This window comes from Stigmatopora argus, chromosome 12 (assembly GCF_051989625.1).
Source record: "Stigmatopora argus isolate UIUO_Sarg chromosome 12, RoL_Sarg_1.0, whole genome shotgun sequence".
Classification (NCBI taxonomy): Eukaryota; Metazoa; Chordata; class Actinopteri; order Syngnathiformes; family Syngnathidae; genus Stigmatopora; species Stigmatopora argus.
The window spans coordinates 17,616,167-17,642,666 of NC_135398.1; the positions used below are offsets into that span (position 1 = coordinate 17,616,167).

Sequence of the window (26,500 nt, forward strand, 5' to 3'; positions counted from 1 at the left end):
ACAAGTGCTTGAATTATGGTCAAAAATAGCACTTCCAAATTATGAAATATCAACCTTTTGAGTAATGCTTTAAGTAGACGGGTTGTCTAAGAATAAATGGAATGGGCAAAACTCTAACGGAATACGATATATATTGACTGCTACTAAAAAAACTTTGGAAGAAAAACTATTGCCACCTCAATTCTATGTACAAACAGCTAAACTGATAGCATTAACGGAGGTGTATAACTTAATGCAAAACATGGAGGTTATTTTTTTACAAATGGTTAATACACTTGTGTGGGTGTGTGTGTTTCTCAATGTGTCACAGTTTTTCCATTATTGTATTATTGGCAGACAAAGAGTTAATCACAGCCACTCGCATGGCAGTCGCTCATGCTTCTTCTTCTTCTTCTTTTTCACCTCAGGCGCCTAAGGATTACCCTCAGCAGCGCTAGAGCTGCCACTGGAACACGGATAAGTTCATCCAGGGAGTTGCCCAAGCCGCGATGGTAGCGTTCGGTCATTAAGGCCGGACAGCGGAGCCATAAGTGTTCAGACGACTCTGTTTCCTCGTCGCACACGCGGCAGCGATCCGAGTCGGATTTCCCCACAAGGTGGAGCCAACGGCGGAGCAGGGGGTGGTGTCCACTGCGGAAACGAATCAGGTCTGTGCGGTCTCCTTTCGATAGGGCAAGTTCTTCCTCTGTGACTTTTGTAGAGTAGGTCTGCAAAAGGCGGGGGTGGGAGAGGGGGGGGAGCGATCTTCACGTTGGATGATGGCATGTCTTGTGGCTGCGTCCGGGGGGGTATTGGTTTGGTCATCTAACGAGCCAAGTTTAGCTAGGGCATCAGCCAGGTCGTTTCCGCATATGTTGCAGTGGCCCGGGATCCACAGTAGCTGCAGTCGCTTAGGCGGAGGGAAAAGGGCGATGTCACCCTGAAGTCTCCGAATGGCGGGGTCTTGCGTATGGGTGTTTCCCATAGCTTGGACCAGCGATTTGCAGTCACTGAGGATAATTGATGTCTGCCAGTCTGCTGTTTCCCTCAGCCAGGAGAGTGCCTCGGTCAGTGCCACTTTTTCAGAGTGGTAGGAGCTGCTGCGGCTGCCAGTGGCACCATGCCATTGGTGGATGATTGCAGTCTCCTTAATGTCGCTCATGCTGACTGACTAGGGCAACGAACGGCGGCAATTGAACTTCTAAAACAAATTTCTATTTGTAGATGTGAGAAGCGCATATCTAATACATTAATTACTTATTTCCATTGGGAATGATTATTGCTGATAGGACAGCAAAAGGTGGTGAGCTGCCAAGAAGCCCCACTCGGGATGGCGGTCTCCACCGGTGATGAAAATTTGCGGGCCACTGATGTATGGGTAAACGACCCAAATGACTATTGGTTAGCGCATCAACCTTAAGTGGGTTTTCTCCGGGTACTCCAGTTTTGTCCCACAAACCAAAATTATGGATACTAGACTGGTTGAACACTAAATGTCCCTGATTATGAGTGTGAGCGTGAATGTTTGTCTGTCTTCTTGTGTTTTTGATCGTGAGGACGTTTCGTCGACGGACACTTCGTCCCCGGACATTTTGTCGAACGGACGTTTCGTCGCCGGACAGTTCGTTGCACAGACATTTCGTCGCCGGACATTTCGTTGACGGACAATTAGTCGCCGGACATTTCGTCGACGGACAATTCGTCGCCGGATATTTCGCCGATGGACAATTCGTCGCCGGATTCGCTCGCTCTCAAAATTATAATCATGAGAGAGAGAGAGAGTTTACTGTTGAAAGTGATCAACCAGGTAATCTCTGGCTCTCAAAATTATAATCATGAGAGAGAGAGTTTGTCATTGCATTGACAATATCTAAATATCTAATATCAAAATTATCAATTAAACATATTATCAATAAGTTGCGTATTATTGTCGTGTATACATGTTTTTCAATGTCCTGTTCTCGTGTGTGTATAGACAAACTTGCATCGCCCGTGCCCACCCCTCATTTTATACTATTATTGTCCCAAATTAAACACTTTAGCATGTCACATATACACACACACAGTTTACAAGAAATTACAATTAATATATTAATAGTCTCGATGTGCACCTCACAGTCAACATGACGTCTACCGCCGTCAATGCCACCCGATGGATTAAATGAGTGCTGAGTACTCTGCACCTCACTGAACTGTTTGTGTGTGTGTATATGTGACATGCGTTTAATTTGGGACAATAATAGTATAAAATGTGGGATTGGCACGGGCAAGGCAAGTTTGTCTATACACACACGAGAACAGGACGAATTGAAAAACATGTACACAACGCCAATAATATGGAACTTATTGATAGTGTTTAATTTGGGACAATAATAGTATAAAATGTGGGATGGGCACGGGCGAGGCAAGTTTGTCTATACACACACGAGAACAGGATGAATTGAAAAACGTATTGATCATTTTGATATTAGATATTTAGATATTAATGCTCTGACATTGTCAATGCAATGACAAACTATCTTTCTCTCATGATTATAATTTTGAGAGCGAGCGAATCCGGCGACGAATTGTCCGTCGACGAAATGTCCGGCGACGAATCCGGCGACGAATTGTCCATCGACGAAATGTCCGGCAACGAAATGTGTGTTCGACGAACTGTCTGGCGACGCCAGAATGAACCTGGACGGAGACAAGTCGGTTCTCTCTTGCAAGAATTTCACAGATGATTGTCTCCTGTCTCTTTTATTTGTGCGTGCATTTGGGAATGCCTATTGGTGAACCTAACAGAAATGTAGCTAGATTTTTATTTGTCACTATTGAAAAATCATTGATTTAGAAAGTTTTACAGGAGATGATAGACAAACTACAAAGACAATGTAATGTTAAATTTTTGGGGTATTTTAATTTCAAACAACTGGTTTTAATATGCAACGTGATACACATTATTGAATGAATTTGGAGTTCTTAAATTGCATGCATTTTATAGGTTATGTGGCTCAATTGCTGTTAGGTGCAAAAGCTCAAGATATTAATCCTTGCAAGCAGAGGGATTTGGTGGTTCTATTAAGAAATATATATTTTTTCATTTGTTTCTGAATGTTACCCGATGTAAATTTAACTATTGCAGAGAGTGAGAGAGTGTTTTTTCTGTCCCTGGCTGGAGAGGAGGTTTTTGAACTCCTGTGAAGAATCCAGCCCGGTTTGCGTTTTGTATTTTTTTCTCCTATTTTTCAATATACACGATTTTCTTTTGTATCATTCCATTTTCTTGGAATCAAGTCTACCTACTTATGTTCACTGGTGAGAAGTAAGGAATTTTAATATGGGGAAGCCAGTCTGGCTATTTATTACAGTATAAAAAAGGGGAAACGAATAAAACGGTGTCTATCCTGTTATGAAAGCAGTTAACGACAATCCAATTTTTCCACTAATATTGCCTTTGCTAACTCTACCTGCTTTGAACCTTTCAGGGGAGGGTCTGAATCTGGGGCTGGGAAATGAGACATGGTGTACCAATGTTCCAAGGCAAACTGTATCACTGATTCGACGTCTTGACCTATGGCCGTGATGTGATGCAAACAAATGATATAAGTTCTGTTAAAAAGAAACTTTTTGCACGGCAACACGCTCGTAACATAGCATAAACAAATTTAAATGAACTTGGATTATGATGCAGACACTCAAAAATAAATTTAATCTAACGTTACACGAAACTTAATTCTAATTTTGTTTTAAATGTTGATACCTTTCTTCTCCCGGGTTGGCTCTATTTGCCTCGCCTCCACCCTGACTTTCAGATGCAACCTATCGGGGTACCACTGTGTGTGTGTGCGTGCATATATGTATGTATGTATATGTATATATCAGTGGCGGGCCGTCAGGGCCTTCAAGGCCTTCTCTGCTGGCCTAAGAAATATCTGAATCATATTATATTTTGTCCATCAATACTTATTATTCCAAATGGTCTGTTAGCTTCCTTTCATTGCTTTTCCCCCTGGTTGCACTGCTTCCAGATGTGTGTTTTCCTATTGAAGCATTTAACCAATCACATTTCAGCCATTATTTGTTGCCAGATCAGATCTGCCTCAAAGCCTTCACAATCAGTTCTGCGGGCTCTGCTGCATTAAACTAGACTGTTGCTTTTAACCAATCAGATTTCGAGTTGGCAACCCCACAATGCTTTTTCATACACATTACCATTTTGCTGGCTGGGATACGTCATTGCTTTCATCAACTATGATTGGCTAGTAGGCGGGCCACAGCCAGAGATCGCAAACTCCACCCACAGTGGCCGACAGTGGCAAAAACAAATGGATTCTGTTGCAGATTTCTCTCACAAAGCTATTTTCCAGACGGACTTTTCCAGAAAAAAAATGGACATCATTAAGAAAGGGCGGTCAACTCCGAAGCTAGCAAGCCTGTTACAGCCGGGAAAATGGTGTGTGCGCGCCACTTTCAGTGTGCTAACTTAGCTGCACCATCAAATATATTGTTGTGTTGATTTAAAGCCATTTTCAAAACGGACTATGCTGGAAATATGACAGGACAGGCTCGACTTTCATCATTAGCTTCGATGGCGATAGGAAAGAAGGAAGAAAGAAAGGAGGATGGATTTTGTGTACAGTTAAAAATATTTTATGGTGAGTATAATATGGCTATATTCCTAAATAATATTTCAATTGTGGGCCCGGTTCTGATATCTGAAAAGCTCCAGTGTTTGTATTTAAGCTCCAGTGTTTGTATTTAATCACTAAATGCTGCTAGGATGTGGATTTTACCCCAGTTTAATTTTTGCCGTTTCACCATTGACGTCCATCGCTGTCTTTTCCCGAGGAAATCACCCCCCCTGGCCTGGTTGTAATGTCTCAAAAGCTCCAGTATTTGTATTCAATCAATAAATGCTGCTAGGAAGTGGATTTTACCTAATTTTTAGTGCATTTTTTGTCATTTCACGTATGGACGTATCGCTGTCTTTTTACTGGGGAAATGATACTCCGGGCCCGGTTCTGATGTCTAAAAAGCTCCAGTATTTGTATTTAATCAATAAATGCTGTTTTCGGCTGGATTTTACCCCATTTTCGGGCAATGTTTGCCCGTACGCCATTGACGTTCATCGCTGTCTTTTCCCGGGAAAATTGCCCCCCTGGCCTGGTTTTAATGTCTGAAAAGCTCCAGTATTTGTATTTAATCATGAAATGCTGCTATGAAGTGATTTTACCCTATTTTTGTGCATTGATTTATTGATTCTTTTTTATGTGTCGCAGCTCTAGCTGCAGTAGAGGTTTTATAGCCATAAAATAGTTTTTGAGGGTTGGATTGATATGTTGAAGGTGCTACGAGAAAATGCACCGACCGCCACTGGTATATATGTATGTACACGTACGTACATACTGTAAGGGGTGCTTGGTTTTATGCTTTTCCCCCTGCTGTCCTGTGGATTTACAAAAGAACTCCAGCCACTAGATTGGCGTCAACAGAGTACTCAAAGCAAGACTGCCAACTATATATAATATATTGATCCCCAACAGGTCTTGCAATTAGGTTAAGATGCCAAGAGACTCAATTTTCCGCTGTGCGCGATATACTGGGATATATAGTTCTTTTGTCAACCCAGAAGTGTAAAAACAAGGAGCTGATATCTTACTCGAAAAAATATTTGCTTGTAGCACGTGGCACGTGACCCGGCACCCTGGCAGCAACCACAGCATCAGCAACATCAGCCAGTCGGACTGTTCTACTGTGACAACAACTGGTGAGACTACTAAAAAGAGTGCCCAGGGAATGGAGATAAAGCAGAACCTCATCTCCCCTTGAAGGTGGACAATACGGATATTTAAGGCAAATGGAAACATGTGACCATGAGTTTGCTGAATTCCAAACCATCAAAGACTGAACTTGCCGGGCAGGCACTTGAACAGCGGTTTGCCTTAATGAAAAGGTGTGCACAAGTGACGTGACCTGGAATGGCAGAGATATACTCAACAAAATGTGAGCGACCCTCTTTTGCAGCCAGAGTGGACTAATTATTCGGTTCCCGGATGGGACTGTAATGAATTGTGGGCTAAGATGCTCTGTTGGAAGGAACATGGTGCCACAACAAGACCTGAAACAAAGCAACAAATGGCATTATTTGGGTCCGACTTAAACCTGAGAACATGGGGGGAGGCGGCATCTACTTGGTCTTTTTGCGGTGGAACCACTCCTTTGGCTCATACAGCCCCCCAATCGATTCCTTCCATCTCACATTTTATTAGGGACAGTGGTTTGGTTTACAAACAAAACCTTTAAATCAATTCAAGGGGAAAGTTTGACACTTAATAGAACAAATAGGCAAGAGAGGGCGAGTCAGAAACAAGGGCGAGTCAGCTTTCAGACCACAAGGACGCCGAACAGTTTTTGAACTGTGGACCGAGTGGCCAGCCAATGTTGGATCCTGCTCCACGTTGGCTCCAGTTACATTTGGGGTAGATCTGATTGGTTTTCTTAACATCCCCTGCTACCCTGTAAAAGGAGGCAGCGGAGAGCATTGCATGAGGGCTGTGGGAGGCTGAGGCCTTAGAACAGGCATGTCGAAAGTGGCCCGGGGGCTAGTTGCGGCCCGTGAACAAATGTTTACCGGCACGCCGCCTGTCATAAAATTAATAATATGTGGCCCGCCAGTAATGTTGACTGCAGTATAAAATAAATTTGTACAAAAAAGTTATTCCATCATTTCACCAGAAGATGGCAGTATCCCTTTGGCCGGCTCGCCCCTTGGCCTTCCATGATCGTTTTAGCCCACCCGATTTCTGACATGGCGACTGTAACTAAAAAAAGAAAATTCACTATGAGGGCTGCCGCTTCCAGGACAAGTGGAAATTGGACTATTTTTTCACCGGAATCCAGAAAAACTGCATCGGCCTAATTTGCCAAGAGACTGTGGCTGTTTTCAAAGAATACAATATCAAGAGGCACTACCAGAGGAAACATGCTAATTACGACAAGCTAACTGGAAACGAACGCGGTGAAGAGCTGAAGCAACTGGAAGCTTTTTCACAAAATTTGTCTTGCAAAGAAGCTGGGTTTGCCAATATTTGCCTGACTCGTAACAATGCGGTAGAGAATTGAAAACGTTTCATTAGATATTAAGAGACAATTAGAAACAAAAATAACTGAGTTTGTCTTTTTTTCGTTAGCCTGCAATGAAAGCACGGATGCATCCAATACCGCTCAGTTACTGATTTTTTTTAGAAGAGTGCACAATGACATGAATGTGAGTGAAGAGCTTCTCACTCTCCAGAGTCTGAAGGTGACAGATTTATTTGCTTGTTTGTTACACCATAGATGACCTCAAACTGCAGTGGAATAAAATCACTGGGATTATTACAGACGGCGCACCAATTGTTATATTCACCAAGAAGTTCTCTGTGCCAAACATCTGGAATAAGATAATGTTATGAAACTGGTGATAAAAGCAATTCATTTTATCCGCTCCAAAGTGCTGTGCCACCGCCAGTTTCAGCAGTTTCTTTTTGACATCGAGGCTGAATATGAAGATATTTTCTATCACAACAAGGTAAGATGGCTCAGTCGGGGGTCTCCACTGCAGCATTTCTTTGCTCTCAGGGAGGAAATTGGACAGTTCTTGACAAAAAAGGAACAACTGATGTCATGATTTTTTGATCCTGTTTGGCTGGCTGATTTGGGATTTTTGGTTGACATAACGAGACATCTGAATGCGCTGAACACAAGCCTTCAAGGGCAAAATGCTGTGGTAAGCCAACTGTATTAACACATCAAGGCATTTGAGACCAATCTACTACTTTTCCAAAGGCACATGTCACAGGCGCAGGCCAATAACTCACATTTCCAGTCGCTGCGGGGAATTACGACCACTCTCTAATAGAACAATTATGAGTGTGCAAATGGCAAAGTATCCAGCAGACATTTCATCTCTGGCTGATGAGTTTCAAAAGCGTTTTCGGGACTTTGCAGCTACTGAAAATGAGATCAAACTTTTCTCCGCTCCTTTTCTCCATGGACCCCGATGACCCTGCAGACGACCTGCAGCTGGAGCTTGTTGAGCTGCAGTGTGACGTCGAGTGTCGCAGTTGGCAGTAAGAGCTCCCTCTTGTCAACTTCTACTGCCAGCTGGATGTAGGTAGGTTCCAAGAAATGTGAACATTTGCTAAGAAAATGCTGAGCTTGTTTGGCTCCACATACTTGTGCGAGAAGACATTCACCCATATAAACATTATTAAGAGCCGCGTGAGGACGAGACTAAGTGTCTCCCACCTGTGTGACATCTTGTGCATCAAAAGACTGTTCTTGAGCCAGACCTGGACTACATACTCCAGTCAAGATCCCAGTATCACCCTTCCCATTAGTGCAGGCAAGATATTTGTTTATTCCTGAGTTGAATAAATAATAAATAAAATAAATACATATTTTTTCCCCAGACAGACTTTTTGTTCATTTTATTGTGGTCTGTGATTTTGTTAAACCTTTTTTTTAAATGAAGTCTGCCATTTTCAATGAATATATTCATTCATTCATTCATTTTCTTTACCCATTTATTTCTTATTCCCATGCTGCCCACAATAAATATATATAATCATAAAATTGTTAATTTGTATTTAATGTTAATGGTTCAAAGAATGCCAGTCTGAATAGTCGGCCCTCACACATTTTCATCTTACCAAATCTGGCCCTCTTTCTAAAAAGTTTGGACACCCCAGCCTTAGAAGAATCAGACTCCCCCTTTCACACTCCCATTTTGCTAGTATATAGAAGAAAAAAAGTGACCTACATTGTTTTGTTTCACCCTGTGACTGGGAATTCAAGGGGTCTAAAAAAAACTCCAGTGTTTTCTTTAACATGACTGGGATGTCAGGAAGGGGCTCATTCTGATTACTGTAAACAGCTCCAACATTCTGACGCATGCCAGACCAAGCCGTGTTTGAGAAATGTTATTTATTCTGAGTCTCTGTGGGAAACCCATGGCTTCATCATTGACTTTGCTTAAGAATTAGAAATTCAAGAGACCTATTCGAAGAACAACAAAAGCATATTCTCTATATCTCAGTTGACTGAACGGCCATTGCTGAAAATACTGTACAGACTCACACAGGGATTGGACAGTGTAAACCGCGAGAGACGCAAGTGCAAAAGTGGCAACAGGCTATCATTTGGACATTGAAGGTAATTATGCTGTAAAATAGTTGAAGTTAATCATTTGTTTTACTACAAAAGGCTTCCTCAGTGGACAAGTAAAATATGTCAGGTGAATGTTTCTGAGTAAATTGCCAGAGTAAGAAAGTGAAGGTGCCAAGAAGGACAGTGTTGGTGACAAAATGTTCATGGAGGTTGTAAGTGAAGTACTTGCCCAGTGCCATTTTTGCCTTCATCCATGGACTGGGGACATTCTGCTACCTTTGTCTTACTTGTTAATATTTTTAGTTAGACTAAGTAAGGAGAAAGAAACTTTAGATTAGAGAAACTTTAGCAGAAGGATTGAATTTATCAAACACAATTAGGGATGAGGGAAATGCCGATAAATGTCCTGGAGTTGGATTACCTTCTGAGAGAAAGTGTGGTATGTCAACTTGACTTTTGTAAAGTGACTAACTGTGCGATTTGAAGAGATCCAACAGGTCAGGATTGATTGAGGTCATAGTTTCCGAGCCACAGCAAACTTAAGAGTCAGAGGAAGATAAATCCTATCAGGTGGATTGTTGGTACAACTCGAACGAGGCAAGCACAAACTTGGCCATAGTGGAGCGGAAGTAGAAGGCCATCACAGATTGGCTTCTGTGTTTTATGAAAATGCTGAAGAAGTGAAAAAAAACTATCATATTCATTTTAACTAGAAACAACCTGTTGCAGTGTCAAATAATCCTGATTAAGAAACCGGTTCGCAAATTAGGTGCTCATGAGAAAGACAGAACCTTTGTCTTTAAGACCCCTAATGTTACAGGATATTTCTTATATAGAACTTAGTCAAGAAGTTGGTACAGAAACAGACTGCGGATGAAGATTTTGGATTGACGGGAGTTACTGGTGAAGATTTTATTGTCGCTATTAAGTTTGAGTCAACCTGTGCATATCAATAGTTGACCATAGATGACATGAAGGGTGAATCCCAGTGCTGAGATCAGGTTGGTTTAACCATTTGTTTTAACCCTATCTGAGTAGGAAATTGACCGAATAGGTAGCTTCACCTGGGCTCAGGACTGACGGGCCACTTTGTCTCGGTCACGCCATGTGATCGGTGGCTACCATGTGGGTGGTGGTACCTGGGCAAGCAAGGAGGACCCAAACCTATCTCGACACGGTCGCAGTACCTAGAGGTGTTGGATCTATTTTTTGGTAAATGAAGTCTTCTTTTTCACTCTATGTTTGCCTTCTTTATATGATTGTTGTCCTTTGCATTTTGAAATTAACCAACTTATTATGCTTAGATTGCATACCTGTCAACCTCAGCCAATTGCTCGCCTTATTCGTTATTGCAATTCCCCTTATTAAGTGATAATAAACCATACAATCAGAACGCGGCACATATTTACTCACAAAATGTTGTCCAAAGTGGACTGGGTGCCCAAGTAGGCGCCCCTTTTGTGTGCACTAAATTCAAGATTTTGTAAATGTCGCTGTGTGATGCTGACAGTTTGACTGTCGGGTTACATTTCTTGCTAACACGCACAGTGACTGAGACGATCTGGATTAAAGCCGGAAATGGGTAAAACGAGAATAGTCTTACAAAAAACTTACCTTTTACAAAATATTTTTTTCTCGTACAAAAGTTCTTATATGGTGTACCGGGAAAAAAGGTACAAGTTGACAGGTATGAGATTGGTTGATCGCTACTTAAAGTCAAGATCAAATTGGGGGACTCAAGGAAACTAATATTTAATATGTAGGAGAAGTAGTCAAATAACAAACATGACCGTTAACTACCGAAAAGAGCAGAGTCTGTTTTGCCCAACAGGAAAACACCTAGGCCAAATCATTGATGCTTGTAGGAGAGGCCATAAGGGGAGCAAGATAAGAAAGACGAACACAAGGCCTGGTCACGACGTCTTAGACTCTGTAAATGATCACAGGTGTCCTAAAGTACGCTTACGGTTCATTGCAAAAATAACAGGTGGAGTGATGTATTGTGTAAATAATCTCACACATAAGTCACACTGGTGTAGGTCGTACGCCAGGCCACACTATAAAAACAAAACAGAACTGCTAATTTATTGTCCGGAAAATACGGTAAATACAGTAGTTCTGTTTTGTTGTCCTTGGGTGGCGTAAATAAGTCAGGTTTTTGTGAAGTACTTTGTGTGAAGTACAGAGGTCCATTTGATGACACATAACAGACATTCTTACTGTGAACATCCTGACTTGGTTTGTGTCCTCTTCATCACAGATGAATTTTGCTCTTCTCCTGGTGAGACGTAATTCCTCAATACGTGGGGGTTTCACAAAAATCACCATAGGTTTGAATTCAAGTGTGCAGACATGCTTCAGTTTCTAGTGTGAAAAATAGCATATACTTTATATGATAGTATTGCTTTAAAAATGAAGCAAGGAAGCAATGAAGAAAGGTTATAAGAATATACATGTGAAATGATCACAAACTTGAAAGTTCCTACCAAATTTAAGTAATTATCAAGGAGAAATTTGAAATGTGTAAGGGTATGGAAAATAGATGATAGCTTGCTTCCTACAATACCTATCCACTCTACCTGTAACTCTCCGTGAGCACTTATGTCGGGAGAAGCTGAATTTTTCCAATCAACTATCAACTTCTGAACCAAATCCTAACGGATAGCCGTCCACTCTTGCATAATCAATGCTTGGAGTTTGTCAGAACCCATTTGTGGGTTTCTGATTGTCCACCTGCCTGTTGAGGATTCATCACAAATACCCACATTCATTCTATCTTGATTCCAAGCAGTAATTAGGTTGATGTGAGCTGAGGAGCTTGATTTTGATGGTTTACTAAGAACCCTTTAAATCAATTTGATGATTTAGGTGGTTTGCTGGTATCATGTGGCATTAATGGGAAAATGTAAAGTACATTTTTATGGAGTCAATTTAGCTGTCACTTTTCCCACATTTTACCTCACTTTTGCATTTTGACCTCCAGTAACCGTAACTCTCTCTGACCTGAGTAGTCCCTGTCCACTTTCACCTCAGCGTTTCCCTGGACTCCATGGTCCAGCCTCCACGAGTCTTGCTGCGGCCTCTGCACTTTGTCACTCATAAAACCTGTATTTGGCAGCCATACCAAAGCAATTTAATTTTCTGCATGACTAACACACGTCAGATTGGATTCACGTATTACTAGGTGCAACCAGGCACATACAGGTAAATACATCTCATCTCATTTTCTGAACCGCTTTTTCCTCATCTCATTAGGGTCAATGGGGGTGCTGGAGCCAATCCCAGCCATCTCTGTGCCAGAGGCGGGGGACACCCTGACACCCAGCCGATCGCAGGGCACAATTAGACAGACAACCATACACACTCACCCCCATACCTAGGGACAATTTAGAGTGTCCAATTAGCCGACCATGCATGTTTTTGAAATGTGTGAGGAAACCGGAGTACCCGGACGAAACCCATGCAGTGCTACCCGGGGAGAACATGCAAACTCCACACAGGTGGACGTGACCTGGATTTGAACCCAGGACCCCAGAGCTGGGAGGCCGACGCGCTAATCACTCGCGCCACCGGGGCGCTGGTAAATACATTTTGATGCCATTTTTAGCAATCAGATAGTAAAAAGTAGCATGTCAACGTAATACTCACAGTTGATGTGTAAATATACCTCATCTCAAATTACTGATATTTCTTGCCCACTCACCTTTTCCTACATCCCCTCAATCCAACCCATGTTTCCTCCTCTAATCCTTGGTTTGGTAACCCCTCATACATGGTGCCCTCTTAAATTCAATTATTTTGCAATAGCACCACTATGTTCAATAGGTTGCATCTGTATTTATTTATGCATTTTCTTTTTTTGTGTTCTTTTATTTTGTCCTTCCTTCCTCTGTCCCACCCACCAAAACCATTTTCCTTCCACTGCTTTCTCCTTCAGCAATAGCCTGATGCACCCTCATTGCAAGAAGGAGCGCTTCTGCAGATCCTTCCTCCCATCAGCTGTCAGGCTCTTTAACAAAACAAATGGCTAAATGTTAAGACCAACACTATGTATACTTGTACATCTATGTATATGTATATTTATATATTTAGTATGTATGTGTGTATATGTATGTATATATTTGAGCAACACGCTTATTTATTATCTTTTCCTGTGTCTGCATTCTCACCCTCTTGCTGCTGTGACAATGAAATTTCCCAAATACAGATTAATAAAGTTATTTAATCTAATCTAATAAACTAAACAATATAAACAGCCACAATTCAAACTAACTATTCTGCAAATAATGACACTCAAATTCCCAATCATTGCATCTAACCAGTTGAACAGGACAGGTGAAAATAAAAATTAAATTGAAAAAAAACAAAAACAAACGAAACAATAAATTTGTATTCATCTTATGTACAATGACAAAAAAGCTTTCAATTCAATATAATACCCATGCAAAGTTCTCTACTTTTGGGTCCCCTGACACACAAAACGTAACAAAAACAAGTGATTTTCCAGATCGGGTTGTCAGGGTCAGACAAGTGGGTGGTTGCGCCTGTCATCCAATTACAGATCCAGCACCTAATGGGCTAAGCAGGAGCAGGTGCGGCTCATCACAGCCACAGGGCTATTTAAACCACCCAGAGCTGAACCACGACCACGTTTTTCGCCTTACGGATTCGTAGCTCTGCCTTGGACCATTCCCAAGGACATCACGTCACGGCTCTCGACCCTCGCATCAGCTTCCCCGGCCTGCCTACACTACTCCCTCGTGCCTTCACTCTGTCAGGGTGAATTGCAATAAAGAGATATCATCACCAGTAAAGGTGTCTTTATGCCTGCTTCGGGGTCTTTTGCCTAAAACCCATAACAAGGCTCCAGGTCTCATTTGCTTTCAGTTTGTGTGAACATGAAAATTATTTTTACTTTATTACTTACATAAGGATGTACATCCAGTAAACACACTTTGCCCTCAGCCAACACGTGGTGAACAGAGTCCAGACTTGTTCCATAGTAGTGTCCTCTATAGCTCGCATAATCTATAAACCTGAAGGCAAACGTATAACACATAAAAGATAGCAAATAAAATAATGATTAATGAAATAAACAGCTTCCATTTCAATACAAATATGAGTGGTATAGAATGTCCAGCATGCAAGTCAGTCTATAATTTAATGAGTCTGGAGAGGAAATGTCCATGTACCTGCAGTTGAGAATGTCCTCTTCGAATCTCTGGACAGATACAAAATGGTAATCTATCCCGTCAATCTCTTGGTTTCTCTTCTCGCGTGTGGTGTCTGGAAGAGAAGATGTTGGCAAGCTGACGGCAAGACCCCAATAAAAATAGTTTATGGGAAGGAAATAGTGAGTAGATTTATTTTTTTGCTTTACATGGTACAGGTACACCATAGAGGTCAGGATCTGAGATCAGTAGTCTTTTCTTCAATTCGGTGACACCAACACCGCTTGGCCCTCCAAGAAAAAAATAAATAAATAAAAAAGTAAAAATCAATGGAATGTTTATATTTAACATTGCTAGCTGGTCTATGATTAGGTGGTCAGGTCAAAACTAACAAAGTTGACGAGTCCAACAAAACTCTAGCGCACATAGCGCAAATAGTTACTATTAGTCAGCAACTTTTGTGGCTATGATGCCATTGTTTCATTTTCTTTCATTTAGAGCGAGTGACCCAAATACTGTTATCCTTCAGCACTTCGTGGTTTCAACATTCGCAGCTTCAGTAATTTGCGTTTTTTTATATTAAGTATAAAAAAAGTTCATAAAAATGTCAAAATTCACAATGAAACTCGCAAGTGAAAGACACTTCCCCGTCTTCCGCTTGCCAAAAAAAGATGGGGGTAGACAAGGGACTGTCACTCAAGTCAGCACCGAGAAAGAAAAATTGAATTGAATTGAATGTTTTAACTGTCATTATACAAGTATAATGAGATTCAAACCTTCACCATGAAGTGCACAAATAACAACAACAAACAAATAGATAATCAATAAATAATAACAATGGATAATTAATAAATAATTATTAACTACATAAATAAATAGTCACATGATAACAACAACAAACAAACAGATACATATTCATTAAGTAATAATAATAAATAAGCAATAAATAATAAATACATGATAAATGTCAACATAGACAAGTGGTCAACATGTATAAGTGGTCACATAAATAAGTAGGCACATAAAGTGACTAAAGTGCTTAGGGAACCTATGGAGTATTGGTGCAAATGCAAAATGAGAATTTACGGTAATCTAGATTAGGTCATTTTAGGTGTAGAACTCAAATTGAGTATGGTGACGGCTCTTTGGAAGAAACTGACCGTTAATCTGTTTGTCTTGGCTGTTATGGTACTATAGCGCCTGTGAGAGGGTAGCAGGTTGAAGAGATGGAAGTAGGGATGTATTTTGTCTTTTACGATGCTCTTTGCTCTTCTTGGTGGAGAGGGGAGGGGAGAGAGCAGTTGAACTCAATTTGTGTGTCTCTTGATAGTCTCTTTTATCACCTCATTTTTCAGAAGTATAACATGACCAAGTTGTTTAGTTTATTGTTGCATTCAGTGAATCTTAAAAGCATATATGTATATATGTGTATATGTATGTGTATGTATGTGTGTATGTATGTGTATGTATACGTGTGTGTATGTGTGTGTATTGTATGTGTATGCATCTGTGTACATGTGTATGTAAATGTGTGTGTATGTGTGTGTGTATGTGTATTTAAGTGTGTGTGTATGTGTGTGTGTGTATGTGTGTTTGTATGTGTGTGTATGTGTATTTAAGTGTGTGTGTGTATGTGTGTATGTGTGTGTGTAAATGTGTGTGCATGTATGTGTGTGTATGTGTGTGTATGTGTGTGCCTGTGTGTGCCTGTGTGTGTGTATGTGTGTGTATGTGTGTGTATGTGTATGTGTGTGTATGTGTGTATGTGTGTGTATGTGTGTACGTGTGTGTGTGTAATATATATATATATATATATATATATATATAAAAATATAAGTGGCTCTCGAGTAGTGTATTGACGTCCTCCGCTGTCAGGTTTGAGAAGAGTTCAGAGGCTCCCAACTGAGTCAGCTTCACGGCCTTATCTACGGCGTAAATCCTTCGTAATCCTGGTTGATTTTTTGGAGCCACAATTTACAGTTCGAAGTCTTGACTTATAGGGCATTCCCAATCGTAAATATGTTTTTATTCCTCGTGATCACTACTTGCTTGGTGTCCTTAAAAAATGATATCATTGGCGTTTTCCGAATGTTACGTTCTTTCTTGATGTAATGCACAGTAGATTCATTGATGCTGTAATGATGTGCTACATGGGCATATTTATTGCCTGCCTTCAGCTTATCGAGCAACTTCACTTTTTCGGTCAGTATCTTAATTTTTCATTTTATTTCTTGAACTCATTGTATGCTAGATGGCCCAGGATGCTTAGGGGGCATTTTCAAGGGCGATTCGAAATGCAAGATGTTTTCCTTCTCTGCCTTTTATATTATTCAGTGCGTCATTCTTCTTTGAGTTGGGTGGCAGTACCCTGACTTTCACCATTTTCATCTCCTGTCTTCTACTTTTGAGTTTCAGGATGAATTTTGACATTTTTATGAACATGTTTTCTTTGGATACCAAATGTTAGGGTCTTACACTATTATATATTTGCTTGCAATGAAAAGGGTGTTTTGTACTACATCTAAAATGCCTGCTTGCAACGAAGTAAATGCTTTGCTCCTTAATTAAACTAAACAAAAGGGAAGCCGAATCCACTTGGACTGCTGGAATGTGGAGAATATCCTTTGGCTGCACATGACCTTCAATTGTTTTGACTATTTGACCTCTCACTTCTGTTTCCCATCCCTCCCTTGAGAGTTGAGACGTCCATTGTAACGGGTCCTTGAAGTTAATAAACAAGGAAAAGAACCGTGTGACGCCAGAACAAACCAGGGACTAGATCTGAACGGTTCGATTTCTCCTCCTTGCAAGAAAAAATCCAGAAAATGGTCTTTTCTCTTTATTTGCGCATGCATTTGGGAATGCCTATTGGTGAACCTATCACCGAATATAAAATGCAGCTTTGTACTGAAGCACTAAATGTTGAAACCGCAAATAAATAAAATAAAAAATAAAATCAGACTTAGGCTTGTCATCATCATTGACTAGACAAAAGCCTAATTGTCATCATACCCAGCTGCATATGACAAAATTGAAAGTGCTTCTCCACAAAGTGCGCTTTTCTCAGGCAAGAGCCCAACCAACTGATAGTTTCAGACTTGCTGGCACTCTGCCGTGATGGATACATCGCATCACCTCCCGAGCGGAACCAACTCCCGGCGACTGCGAAAAGGTTTGCCTCACCAATGCCTACAAAGAATAAAATGGATCACTTACCTCCCACTGTCTGCTTACTTACCTTCAGTCAGCCAGCAGGAGGCAGATCACCGCCCAACGTCCTTCATGTTTCCTCACCCCGAAGTTGTTACACAGAGGGGATTGTGTGTCGTGCTACTGCAAATTCAGAGTCCTGATGGCTGTGGGAAAGAAGATGTCCTTAAGCCTCTTTGTCCGTGCTTTGTAAGACCGGTAGCGCCTGCCAGAGGGAAGCAGCTGGAACAGGTTGTGACCAGGGTGGTCCGGGTCCCCAACAATGTTCCGGGCTCTGCTGAGGTAACGAGGGCTGGCAATATCTTCCAGCGAGGGCAGAGAGCAGCCGACGATCCTCTGGGCAGTGTTAATCACTCTCTGCATGGGCTTTTTGTCTGCTGCCGTGCTTCCAGCGTATCACACTGTGATGCTGTATGCCAGGATGCTCTCCACAGTGGCTTTATAGAAAGTTACCAGAAGCTTAGTGTCCAAGTTGTTCCTCCTGAGTACCCTCAGGAAATGGAGTCGTTTCTGGGCCTTCTTCACTACTGCCGTGGTGTTTGTGGACCAGGAGAGCTTGTCCGTGACGTGGACCCCCAGGAATTTAAAGGACTGGACCCTGTCAACACGAACTCCATTTATGAGGAGTGGGGCCAGATCTGTGCTCTGTTTGCGGAAGTCCAGGATTATTTCTTTAGTTTTTGTGTTGTTCAGTGTGAGGTTGTTCATCGAGCACCACGAAGACAGTTTGTTGACCTCGTCTCTATAGGCCGCCTCATCCCCTTCTGAGATGAGTCCGACCACAGTGGTGTCATCAGCAAATTTGATGATGTAGTTAGACTGGTGGGTTGGTGTACAGTCATAAGTGTACAGGGAGTACAGAAGAGGACTCAGTACACAGCCTTGAGGGGAGCCAGTGCTCAGTGTAATGGAGGAAGAAAGGTGGGAACCAAGTCTAACAGTTTGTGGTCGGTTGGTTAGGAAGTTCTTTATCCAACAGCAGATGGAGGAGGATAGTCCAAGGTGGGAGAGTTTGTCAGTCAGAATGTCCGGTTTCATGGTGTTGAACGCTGAGCTATAGTCAATGAAAAGCATCCTCACGTAATTCCAATGGTGTTCCAGGTGGCTCAATGCTGTATGTAGAGCAATGGTGATAGCATCCTCAGTGGACCTGTTAGCTCTATAAGCAAACTGGTGAGGGGGAGATTGTATTCCTGATATGGCGGGCTATCAACTTTTCTAAGCACTTCATGATCACGGGCGTGAGAGCAACAGGCCTATAATCATTCATGCTGTCAATTGTTGACTTTTTGGGGACAGTGATAATGGTGGCAGATATCAGGCAGGATGGAATGATGGATTGTTGCAGGGAACAATTGACATTTTTTGTGAAGACTCCAGCCAGCTGGTCAGCACAGGCTTTGAGCACATTTCCAGGTACTCCGTCAGGGCCAGCAGCCTTCCTGGTGTTCACAGACCGCATTTCCAGTCGCACTTCCTGTTCCTGGAACTTCAGTGTATTGCTGCAGGGTAGTGGCGGGGGTGTTGAGACTAGGTCTGATTTGTCAGTCTCAAAGCGGGCAAAGAAACGGTTCAGTTCCTCCGCTAGTGAGGCATCTGCGTTAACAGACATATTATTGTTATTGTAGTTGGTAATATGTCGTATTCCCTGCTACATCTTCTTTGGGTAATTTTCTGTGAAGTGCTCCTCAATTTTCTTAGTATATTCTGCCTTGGCCTTTTTAATGCCTCTTTTCAGCTCAGCTCTGGCAGCTCTATATTTCATCTTGTCCCCTGATCTGAACGCGGTGTTATGGCATTTGATGAGTGCCTGTGTCTCCTTGGTCATCCAGGGTTTTTGGTTAGGAAAAACCTGTATTTGTTTATTTATAGTGACGTCGTCCATGCAGTTTTTGATATAGGAAAGTACAGCGTCCGTATAGTCCTGGAGACTGTCGTGTTCAAAGAGTTCCCAGTTGGTGCGGAAAAAACAGTCCTGCAGCTGAGAAAGGGCGTCCTCGGGCCAAGTTTTTATTGTTTTTATTTGTGGCCTTGTTAGCCTCCGGAATGGAGTGTATGCTGGGGTGAGGGCTAGACAGAGGTGATCTGATCCAGCTAGGTGAGGCAGGGAAGTGGCTTTGTAAGCATGTTTGATGTTAGAATAAATATGGTCAAGAGTTTTGTCTCCCCTCGTGTGACATTTTACGTATTGGATAAACAGGCTCTGTTGAAGTCACCAGGGTTTCAACAATAAAGACTCCATCGGGGTGGTCAAGCTGTTGTTTGCTTACAGCCATTAGCAGGAGGTTTATTGCCGTGTTGACGTTAGCATCAGGAGGAATATAGATCGCCGTTACTATGACGACCGTTAGCTCTCTCGGTAGATAGTAGGGACTACATCGTACTGCCAATAGCTCTAAGTCCGGGGAACAGTGAGTGTCAATGATCCTACTGTCACCACACCATTCATTATGTATGAACAAGCAAAGTCCTCCTCCTCTGCTTTTGCCTGTTAGTTCCTTTGAACGATCGTTCCGAAAAAGCGTTCGGCTAGCTAGCGATACCGCAGCGTCAGGGATTTGCGGGTGTAGCCACGTTTCCGTGATGAGCATAATGTTACAGTTCTTAACAAAGCTGTTGGTAGCAATTCGAAGTTTCAACTCATCCATTTTGTGGGTGATGGATCTGGCGTTGGTCAAAAAGATACTCGGAAGCGGTGCTCGGTGTGGTTGTTGACTTAGCTTAGCAGCAAGGCCCGCCCGACAACCGCGCTTTTGCTTCCTTTCTCTCCGCCGCCTTCGCCTCCTTCGACGTGCTTTGAGTGGGCTGACAATCCACAGAGATCCCGGAGGTCTCGAGATGCCCTCGGGGATATCGTAGGTTCGTTGGTAGTTTGTTGTGACATCGGATATATCGCATCTCCTTCCGATAGCAATTAAGTCGTGGCGACTGTAGGAAAAGTTTGCCTCGCAGATGTTGGTAAATAACGATATGATTGAGAAAAGAAAACACCAAACTGGAGAGCAACGAGCCGCTGCACCCGTGTGCGCCGCCATTATCATGCAAGTGGTGAAGAATGACATTACAAACTTTTTGTGACGTTTTCTAAGTGTTTATGTGGCTATACATTAACATGTAGCAACATGAATCTTAATTAATACCTTATTACCTAGGTCCTTTGATAAATTTTACACTCACAGACTATTTTACAGTACAAGGGAATGTGAAAATGTTTGTGGGAAAATGCTATGGAATGGATTCGATACAGAAACATTTTTTGGGAGAAAAAAAAATATCCCTTAAAAAAAATCCCTCTGTTGCAAGATTATTTCATACTTACCAACAAAGACCACAAGACAGATTCTTTCTTTCGGATATTTATTGTAAGGGATGACTTCTATGTAAGGAGGTAGACAAATGCAGTCATAAACTCCTGAGCTCCACCTTCTGGACCGAGATGCTTTTTTGGCCCAATTGCTCTTCTTTCCCAGTCGAAAACTCCTCCTCAGACCAGCTGAAATAAATAGAGAGTGAGAGAGCAATATTAACAAAGAGATCGTTTGTGAGTCAACTGTTAGCTGATAGTGTTGATCAACAATAGCGACCAAGATGGACTAACTTATCAACCCATCCCTACGTATGCATCGTTTTGTAGTTATAGGCATCACATGTGATTTAGGAATGTGGTTGTAAAATGAAGCTAAAATACACAGAGAAACCCTGATTGACAAGCAGCCATGCTGTTAAAATATTATGTCGGAGGTCCAGGTGCAGGCAATGAGGACAGAGCACAAACACTTCTTATAGGAAAGATTTATTGGCAAAAAATGTGCAATGAATGACACAAAAAACATGTAAGAGGCGCAAAGTAGAGTTGGGTAAATTGGATAATCCAAAGGTAATTTGTAATTCAGTGAATGAGGTAGAAGCAAACTGAACAGTGATTTTCCACTTCACCTGGATCCATGGTCCTGTGGGTCGTGGGGGTTCTGATATATGTTTTAATGATCTAAGATATATGCTGTCTGGGGCTTTCTGCCCCTGGCAGGGCAACCCATGGAAAGCTGGTCCTAGGTGAGGGATGAGACTAAGAATGACTCAAAAGACCTCCTATGACAAGTGGCAAATGTGAACTTGGTTTTGCCTCACCTGTAGGCAGGTCACCTGGAACCAAGCCCACAAGTGGGGCATGAGAGGTGAGTGCCTGTTGGTGGGCCGTACTGATGGCACAGCCCGGAAAGGCAATTTGCCTTCTCATGGGCTCACTATTTGTGGGAGGGGCCGAAGAAGTTGGATGTCTAGGCAGTTGGTTGGAAGCTCCAATAAGAATGCCGACGTCTGCTTCTATTTCTGGAAGGCACTCTTCACTGATATAGGATCACTTCAGGATTTCTGATTGTTTGTGAATATTATTGGTGTGCACATGAGCTGTGGGTGTACACCTTGGGGAGCTCGATTAACTTGCTGTCTTGCAGCCCACACACCTGCAAGTCCAAAATCACTTAACTGGTCATGAATTTCTGTCCTCCAGGCTGATCTTGATTCATTGTGCTCAGAAGAATTTGTGTAGATTTCCCCTTAACGTTAAGCCTTTTCGGCTGGTCTTCTGTGATGAACACACACCTGGGAAACACACGAAGGAGGAGGCAGGGAATACACCAGGAGCGGAGAAACGACAGCTGAAAACAATGGGCAATCACTTAGACAGGACACCGGGGGGCGTGGGGGAATCTTAAAACCAAGCAGCACTAACAACGCCTAATAAAGAGAATAGGGAAAGCACATTCCATTGACGTGTCATGCAGCACTAATTAATTTCTGGACTTTTCCTCCCATTTCTTACGTCCCTCTCTCGTTTAACACCAAAGTAATGCCATGCTGACGTATTCTGGTGACACATGACACGGCTCTTGTGTGGCTCAATTGCTGATTAAAATGCAACTGGATTTTGAGAAGCACACAAAATGAAGCACGAAGCAGCACAGTAAGAGCACGCTCATTGCTCGTCGTGAGTCTCCAATGGCACTTTGGCAAACTACTGGCAGATCGCAATTGATGTATTGAGCATCCCTGGTCTACGCCTACAAAGGTGGAAAATCAGAGACCACATTGGCGTGTTGCCTTTTTCTGTGCATCCTGGCTTTTGCTTGGAAACCCAATTGATAATGCATTGATTGTAATCACATAAATCCTGCACGACTCATTGTGCCCAGAAACTGGCTGGCAACCAATTTAGGGTGTACTCCATCTACTCCCAATAGTTAGTTAGAATAGGCTCCAGCATCCGAAAACCCCCTGTGAGGATCAGAGCAGGGCTGCCAAATACTCCGGAATTTCAGGAGTTTACCCAGAAATGCAACGCAAACTTTGGGACTCCGGAAAACCTCCCTAAACTACGGAAATCCCCAAAAATGTTCATTTAATTTTTGGGGGGAGCAACCATTTCGGAAAAGTAACACATTTACAATTTAAATCCCTCGAAATTCGCGCCATCACAAGGGTGTCTGCCATCTTCATTCAACTGCACTGTAAACCGGAAGAATTCGGTAAAATGAGTGCATTGTGAATCATTTGAGTTACAAGTTCTGATGAATGATTCGTCTTCTGCAACTTCAGCGTGGCAATCTATTCAGAATCAATTATCGGTGGCTTCTATGACTTTAACATTTTCGTTTTCATTTTTTTTCCAGAAGGGAAGTAAGTATTATTAAGTCTGACTAAACCACCAGTCTTATGTTTTGAAACAAATCCTATCATTTCTGGGGTTGTTCTAAAGGAAGTAGGCGTACACAGCACTGGTAAGTCTTATCAATATACCTGCTCGGGTTAAGTGCAAATTGGATGGCAATTTGAATGAAACTTCTAATAAGAAACCCAGACAGAAGTTTATTGGTTCGTATTCGACGAAATATCCCATGTTGAAGCCGTATCCAAAAGGACCGACATTTGCGCATTGCTGAACAAGCAAGTGCAACTTCAGCGTGACACATGTTGGAATTACTGACTGTAAAATGCACGTACTACAGGAAATATAAAGATAAACTTATTTTCCTTATGCTGTACTTTTTCAATAGTTTGCAAAATCACTATATTTCAATTAATGTAAAAACATGCTAATCAAAGTTTGATTAAAATTGTCCTAAGATTATGGCCCTGACAGTTTCTAAGTGTATAAAAGACAACAGTGGGTTGAGGCCTCTGAGAATACAGTGTACCAGTGGTGATTTGTGTAACGTGACAGACCATGTCTCCCACGCTCCTGCTGTTTGGACTTTGTTGTCTAGCTCTTTTTTGTTACGTTAAATACTATCTAGTAGTAATGATGGAAGAATTTTTTTACACTCTAATTTGACTTAGTAAACACTTTTGTCTAGTTCCACTCCCTGGCACTGAAGTTAAAAATATGATGAAGTTGCCCTAATGCAGGCGTAACGAACAAGTTAGACACAAAGAGATGAAATTTTAAACTGTGAGAGTTGAAGAGCCACACAGAAGCAGCATAAAAAATTCCATATTTTTAAATGTAATTCATTATTTCTTTTTAATGGGCCCTGATGAAATTGAGTGTGTTTGAAGTGACAATAAAAATAAGAGAAACGTGATATTTCACAGTGGTTAATGAGTGGTACCTTGAGATACGAGCTTAATGCGTTCCAGGACTGAGCTCATATGTCAATTTACTCGTAACTCAAACGAACGTTTCCCATAGAAATTAATTTAAAAAAATAATTCATTCCAACCCTCTGAAAAAAACAAAAACAGGTTACAGTGGTACCTCGACATACGAGCACTCCGACATACGAGCATTTCGAGATTCAATTCAAGATACGAGACAAATTTTGAGATACGAGAAAGCCAGGTGGCCAAGACATGAGAGGCTTTTTATGATTTTAGCCCACTGTCTTTTTTGCCTCTACGAGCACTGAGCGGAGCGTAGCATTTTTTTTCAGTGTTTTTTTTCCGTCACTCAGCACGAATGGCGTAGCGATCGCTATTAAGAGGAGTATATATTACTTCTCATTGGCAAGTGGTCGTGTGGTATCTTATTGTGAGGACATTTGTGTGCATCACTTTCGGAATATTTTGAAGGGAATACAAAAGCAAACAGCCCATCAATAGTGAAAGTCAGGGTGGAGGCGGGGCAAACAGCCAACCCGGCCGGTAGAAGAAAGGTATAAAAATGTAAAACAAAATTAGAATTAAGTTTCGTGTAAGGTTAGATTAAACTTATTTTTGAGTGTGTTTGCATCGTAATCCATTCCAAGTTCATTTAAATTTGTTTGTTATATTACGATTCACCGGTGCAAAAAGTCTCCCCTGCTCTATTAACAAAGTAACAAATAACTAGTGGTATAATAGTACTAAAATGTGTTTAATACCACTAAAATTAGTAAGATTTTGCAGAGGGGAGAGAGAGACTTTTTGCACGGGAACGTGCTCGTAACATAACATAAACAAATTTAAATGAAATTGGATTACAATGCAGACACACTCGAAAATAAATTTAATCTAACCTTGCACTAAATTTAATTCTAATTTTGTTTTAAATTTTTATACTTTTCTTCTCCCGGGTTGGCTCTATTTGCCCCGCCTCCACCCTGACTTTCAGATGCAACCTATCGAGGGTTGTTTGCTTTTGTCTTCCCTTCAAAATATTTCAAAAATGATGCACACAATTGTCCTCACAATGGGATAACGCACGACCACTTGCCAACGAGAAGTAGTATAGAAAGTGGTGTTATTTGTCTTACATTATTATATATTTGCTTGCAATGAAGAAAGTGCTTCATTTACTACATCTAAATGCCTGCTTGCAACGAAGTAAATGCTTTGTTCCTTAATTAGACTAAACAAAAGGGAAGCCGAATCCACTTGGACTGCTGGAATGTGGAGAAGATCCTTCAGCTGCACATGACCTTAATTTTTTTTACTATTGTCTCACTTCTGTTTGCCACCCTCCCTTGAGAGTTGAGATGTCCATTGTAACTAGGGTCCTTGAAGTTAATAAACAAGAAAAAGATGCGTGTGATGCCAAAACGAAAAGGGGACTAGACCTCACCGGTTCAATTTGTCCTTGCAAGAAAAAATCCAGAAGATTTTTTTTTTCTTTATTTGTGCGTGCATTTGGAAGGCCTATTGGTGAACCTATCATACTGGTCCGTCAAGCCTGGGAGTCAAAATACAGAAGGAATCCGGGCACTTAGTCGACATCTGGGAAAGACCGTGGCCACAGCATTTAAGACCCTTTGCGGGCTGGAATTCAGCTGAGCGCCTGGGTTGCCGACGGTTGAAGACTCATCCTAAAACAGTTGAAGACATCTCTGGTAAGTCCACATGAATGTATGCATTCGTGAGGAGTTTCCGAATGTGGATGAATCAATAATGTGAAGCTCCATTTGTGAGGGAAAGCCAAATGGATAAGATCGCATCCAGAGGACGGCGACGATAAAACCCTGTAAATACCAGTCTCTAACAGGTGAAGAGACAGAGTATCATTCTATAAAACTGTAAGGGCATCGGTTGTCCTGTACCTAAGACGGTCGGTACTTAAGCTCAGAGAGTATACTTGTGCGTGGCGTGTGTAGTGATAACCTAAGGAAAACAAACAAAGGAGGAAAGAAAAATAAAAATAAAGGGGAAATTAACTGCCATGATTACACACCTGTTTCAAAATGGGCAGATTGAATAGCAAGGCGGCTAGTAAAGACGATCCAAAACAGCGTCTGGTGTGTGAGGATTGGAAATTTGTTGAGAATCAAAGCGCTTCAAAGGTTAAAGGTTAAACACCTAAATATATGGATAAACAAATATGGGTTTGCTGGCCAGCTTAATATACATAATATAGTAGACCTGCAGGACAAAATTCGTACTAAAAGAAGGGGTGACCTGTATAAAATGGAGAAAGATTTCTGCTTGCGACCTTGTGACCAGGGTGGTATGGGTCCCTAACATCTGCCTAGGTAGCAAGGGCTGGCAATGTCATCCAGTGAGGGCAGAGAGCAGCCAATGATCTTCTGGTGGGTGTT

General features: G+C 41.8%; 1 protein-coding gene across 5 annotated transcripts in view; it reads right to left on the reverse strand.

The window, feature by feature from the left end:
- The window catches only part of LOC144085322 (MAGUK p55 subfamily member 7-like), a 161,334-nt gene that overhangs the window by 39,048 nt on the left and 95,786 nt on the right, over window positions 1-26,500 (reverse strand). For all 5 annotated transcript variants that reach the window (XM_077614449.1, XM_077614448.1, XM_077614445.1 and 2 more), the window contains 5 exons: window positions 20,815-20,988; window positions 14,495-14,575; window positions 14,307-14,400; window positions 14,042-14,150; window positions 11,335-11,478 (listed from right to left, as the gene is read on the reverse strand). In XM_077614449.1, the coding sequence (XP_077470575.1) occupies window positions 11,335-11,478; window positions 14,042-14,150; window positions 14,307-14,400; window positions 14,495-14,575; window positions 20,815-20,988 (602 nt within the window). The remainder of the gene's footprint in view (window positions 1-11,334; window positions 11,479-14,041; window positions 14,151-14,306; window positions 14,401-14,494; window positions 14,576-20,814; window positions 20,989-26,500) is intronic.